The sequence below is a fragment of the Schistosoma mansoni genome, chromosome 6, assembly GCF_000237925.1.
Source record: "Schistosoma mansoni strain Puerto Rico chromosome 6, complete genome".
NCBI classification, from domain to species: domain Eukaryota; kingdom Metazoa; phylum Platyhelminthes; class Trematoda; order Strigeidida; family Schistosomatidae; genus Schistosoma; species Schistosoma mansoni.
In genome coordinates, this window is record NC_031500.1 from 4,207,076 (window position 1) to 4,211,816 (window position 4,741).

General features: G+C 34.3%; 1 protein-coding gene across 1 annotated transcript in view; it reads right to left on the reverse strand.

Annotated features, from left to right (window-relative positions):
• Nucleotides 1-4,741, reverse strand: part of Smp_091650 (putative cation-transporting ATPase) — a gene marked incomplete at both ends in the record, with an annotated part of 23,443 nt that overhangs the window by 8,788 nt on the left and 9,914 nt on the right. The window contains 4 exons of the mRNA XM_018798006.1: nucleotides 296-419; nucleotides 1,616-1,874; nucleotides 1,994-2,122; nucleotides 3,746-4,158. Coding sequence (XP_018652991.1) covers nucleotides 296-419; nucleotides 1,616-1,874; nucleotides 1,994-2,122; nucleotides 3,746-4,158 — 925 coding nt within the window. The remainder of the gene's footprint in view (nucleotides 1-295; nucleotides 420-1,615; nucleotides 1,875-1,993; nucleotides 2,123-3,745; nucleotides 4,159-4,741) is intronic.

The following is a 4,741-nucleotide window of genomic DNA, read 5'->3' on the forward strand; positions in this document are numbered from 1 at the left end:
CCCCCCCCCCCCCCCCCCCCCCCCCCCACCCCCTACCACACTCTTCCCCCTAGGCTCTTTTTCGCACCCCATCTGATAATGTCTCTAGCCACTGTGTTGCACCATCTCTTGGATCCCAGCCAGGGATTTGTGAAGGACCAACAACAGCCAGCCCTTTACAGCTATCTTTCATACCACGACACCATGTCATACACTGACTACCTCTCCGCTTGAAGAATTTATATATATATATATGTATATATATATATATATAATGAAATATTTGACGTGAATAGTTAACTTCCTGTCAACTTACTCCATCTTGAAGTTTATCTTCTACACCTGTTAAACAGAGAACTTCTAAATTTGTTTCTAAAGTCGCTACAACGGATTGCATTTTTTCGACACGATCAGTTAAAGACATTTTAGCGCTATGATATCTGCATGTAAGAAAAAGAAAACAAGCAATTAGGAAATAGAGTAAAATGCATGGGAATTCAAACTGATATTAAGCAATACATTGTAATAATCGCATTTTCATGAATGACATATGATGATACTAATTGGATAGCAAAAATTTGTAATGGAAATTCTTGCATAAACTGATTCATAGTATATACATTTAGATTGTGTTCAACAATCAAGATCAAGAGATCAACATAGATCAACACACCACGATCACAGTAAATGTATGTTTAAACTATTTTTAAAACATGATAAAAATGAATTGAAGAAACTTGAGGAATTCACTCTTCCAAGAAGAATGGATAGAATGTAGTGTGAAAACTCGCATTTACGCATTTAAACATCAAACCAAGCTACAGAATTTTTGAATAAGCACATTTTAAACATCATTTGTGAATCGATAAGTGAAAGAATTTGCAGTGCTCCCCTGGAATCTTGATTACAGACCTCTGAAATGCAGCACACATGGATAGTGGGACATTCAAAGTTCGAGACAGATCTGGCAGGGTGCCCAATGTGCATTAGGACGCAGAGTAGGTGGTGTACACGTATGGTAGTACTCATTATCCACCAGAATATACAGATGGATATCAAAAAGTTTTAAGAAGTCCGCTGATAACCAGTGTTAATAAGTAGTGTTATTGAAAAACCTGTAAACGAACTAGTTTGATTTCCGTTATCTCTTGTAAATTCAACCACTGCTGATTTATGTTTACTGATAATGCGATAGCAAGTGTTGTATTTGGCAACTGGCAACCAATCCAGGTTCATATTCCATCCACCATATTAGGATCTTAGAATATACTAGTAGTCTATAATTAGGGATTTTCAATCTCAATAGGTATACTAACCTGGATTAAGTCTAGTCACTGGTTTTGTGTTTCACGTTAGCTTTAGAGAAAGGTTTGTTTCGCTTCTTTAAAATTCAAACAGTAGCGCTCTCTGTTTGATCGCCCTACTATACTTGAGCAATATTTCGTCCATACCCAAGAATTATTATTTATCAGAACGAACTGTTATACGGTAAATATAGAATGCACAATAGCAGTACACATAGATAAAATAGTATATATATAACCGCATGAAACAAGCACATGAAAATATGTAATTTTAAATATATGTAAAATATGCAGTGAAAAACCATTAACACCATATAGATATATATATGTACCGTTTTGCGAAATCTGAATATTGTTCTTCAGTTAGAGTACGTGAAGCGACAACCAATGTTCGTAATCCTTCTCTAGCCAAATTACCAGCTTCATCTTCTAACCAATCCACATAGGATACAAGACTACTCATAACAGTATCCGCACCTTTAACATAGAATATTATTCTTTTGGATGAATAATCACGTACAATAATACCCATTCGTTTAGATTCCGATGAAAATGGAAATAAATTCAAGATTTCATATTCAACAAGAGAGTCTGAAGAAAACAAAACGTAAAAAAATTTAGGACAATATATCGACAATTAGGTTTAGTAGGCTAATTACATTATCAATTAGTATAAATATGTCATAAATGTAATAGAAGAGAGAACATACCATTAGGTAGACGTAATCGCATTCTGTGCAAATCACGAAACACAAGTGTTACGCCAACAGTTGCAGTCCATGAAACAAGAGCTACTTCATCAGGTGAACTAGCCTGATAACCAATTGGATCAGATAATTCTACCTAGAAAATTATGAATACACTCAATATATATTGTGTTGTTTATTATACTATGATGGTAAGTATTGACATTTGTAAATATTACAATAGGTTTATTGGCTTTATGAGGCTTTCAGCACTACACCAAAACACAACAACTGACATTGAGAAGTCTACACCTCTGGGAAGATAACGCTTGTGAAGTTATAGACCTATAATTAGTTTGTGTGAGTTAATTTACAATATGGAAGAATAAGAAATTACCTAACTGATTATAGTACGATAAATGAAATTTCAGCTTCTACATAAAGACTTACAATAAGAATTGTGTGACGATATAATGACCGATGTAAAATAATCCACATTAAAGAACATTATAACTATGACAATATTTGATTCACTCTTATGGGGAATATATACATTTCCGTACGAACATTAATGAAGAGTGTTCATAATTTTATGTCAACCGGCTTTGATCCTCGCAACTTTTGTATGAGAACTAGTGAGACTATTCAGTGTAGAGATGTTTGAAAGTTGAATTCTTTAACGACTATGACAATGCTCAATGAGATTAATGGATAAAAACATTTTGTATTCATGGATCTGGCTACCGCTAGTTTAGACATATTCGATTTTCAAATTACCCATATATGCTAATTTAGGCAACCAAATTATATCTATAGTTTACACACGATATACATAGCTTATAGCCTATTACTGCATAAAGACTTGATTTTCTGGTTGATAAACGTACGTTCAGTTGATTGTTCACAATTAATTACAACAACACATTGAAATGTAAAGTTACTTGAATTTGTATGACAGTCATATACATATTTGGCGGTACGCTTTATAATTCCAAGAATTCTATCGTCATTACGGACAAAAAAAATCATTAGGATCTACTTTAATAGAAAAGCAGTTTAAATGTGTTTACCTGAACAAAAAACTTTCAATAACATCTCAAAGAGTTATAAATCGCTAAATCTACGACACGTAAGAAGTTAGGTATAAAAAAACACACCAAATTAATGTTTAACGGCAGAATTAAAAATGGATGCTTTGTTCCAACCAGTTTCAATGTATTCACTGAAACTGCAATCCAGCACCTATCACTTTGACAGAGGAGTATTTACTTACAAATATCAACCACTTGATTAACGGATACGAATCAGTATTAGAGTGCATATTTTAAAGTTGACTTCTTTCTGGAGCAAATTTACAAACCCCTAAGTATAAGGAATGCTTATGGATCATAGGATCATATTCCACTTTCTGAAGCAATAGGCATGCAGTTTAGGGCTGATTGAGACTAAGGTATATCTAAATGGACGAATAGATAGTACGACGAGATTGATGATTTCATCACAAAATAAAAACAAGATATAACTGCAAGTAAGGAATAGAGTCAATAATGTCAAAGACAGATCACTTTAGGTCTTAAAAAAGTCCAAGCCATATTAGAACGTGTAACTAATCTAATTTATTCCGAGATTAAATCTTCAAATTTCATAAGGAGAAAAAGAGATCAGTCATTAACAGAACAGTATTTCGGTTTGATTGATAAAATAAAAATGAACAATTCTGAATTCTATTTAAACGTACAATACTTACCATAGCCATAGCTTCTTTGTTATCTTTACCTGGTACATCAGCTGATCCAGGATTTGAATAAGTTTCTGTCATTGGTGTAACATTATGGCATATAGCTATGGCTAATACTGCATCAGCCATACGTTCATTGGTTGTACGACGAACTTGACTGGTTAATTGATCTGATAAGGTACCGGTTGTAGGACTAACGGTAAAATGATTACGTAATCCTTGGATAACCTCTTCCATTGAATCTGATGCAAAAGCTACACTGCCTAAATGTAACTTTTTAAAAACCATTTCATTTTGTGTAAGTGTACCAGTTTTATCTGACATTAAATAACAAATACGTCCCAATTCTTCAGGTATATTGGTATTACGAACAAGGCAGTTTGGCAGGGCTTTATCGCGCATTATCATAAAAGAGTATACGATTTTTGCCAAATCCATATTAACACGCAATCTGAAAGAATTAAAGACTTCATAATAATAATAATAATAATAATGAACGGTGGATTTTTGACAGTAAAATAGAGTCTCACAAATAAAAATTACACCGTCAATGAGTTGTTCTGCAACGTAAACACATTGTTATTACCTAAGAATCATGTTCAATGAAATTTGGGCTACTCCATCAGTATTAAATGGTGATCCCTACAATGTTCGAATCCATAAACTTTCAAATCTAATGAAAAGTAATAGTCAATAGAGTTAACCTAAGCTATTATATATATATATATATATAATAAACTCACCCTATTGCACAAGCAAATGGTTACCAGAACTCAGTAGCCAAGTGGATGACGCGATGGCGTTTGAAGCAAACAGTACTGCGTTCAAGTTCCAGAGTGAACATTAACTCTGGGATGCAAGTGACACTCGTCAGCAAGGTGTACCTGTAATCTTGAGGGAACTGGTGCTCCCTGACGGATTCGACACCGTGTCACTCAGCTTCACAGTCAGAAACGTTACCACTGAGCTAATCGGGCCGTGACTGACCTCCTGTAGGACTGAGATGTAATCACGATTGATTGATCACTGGGTGG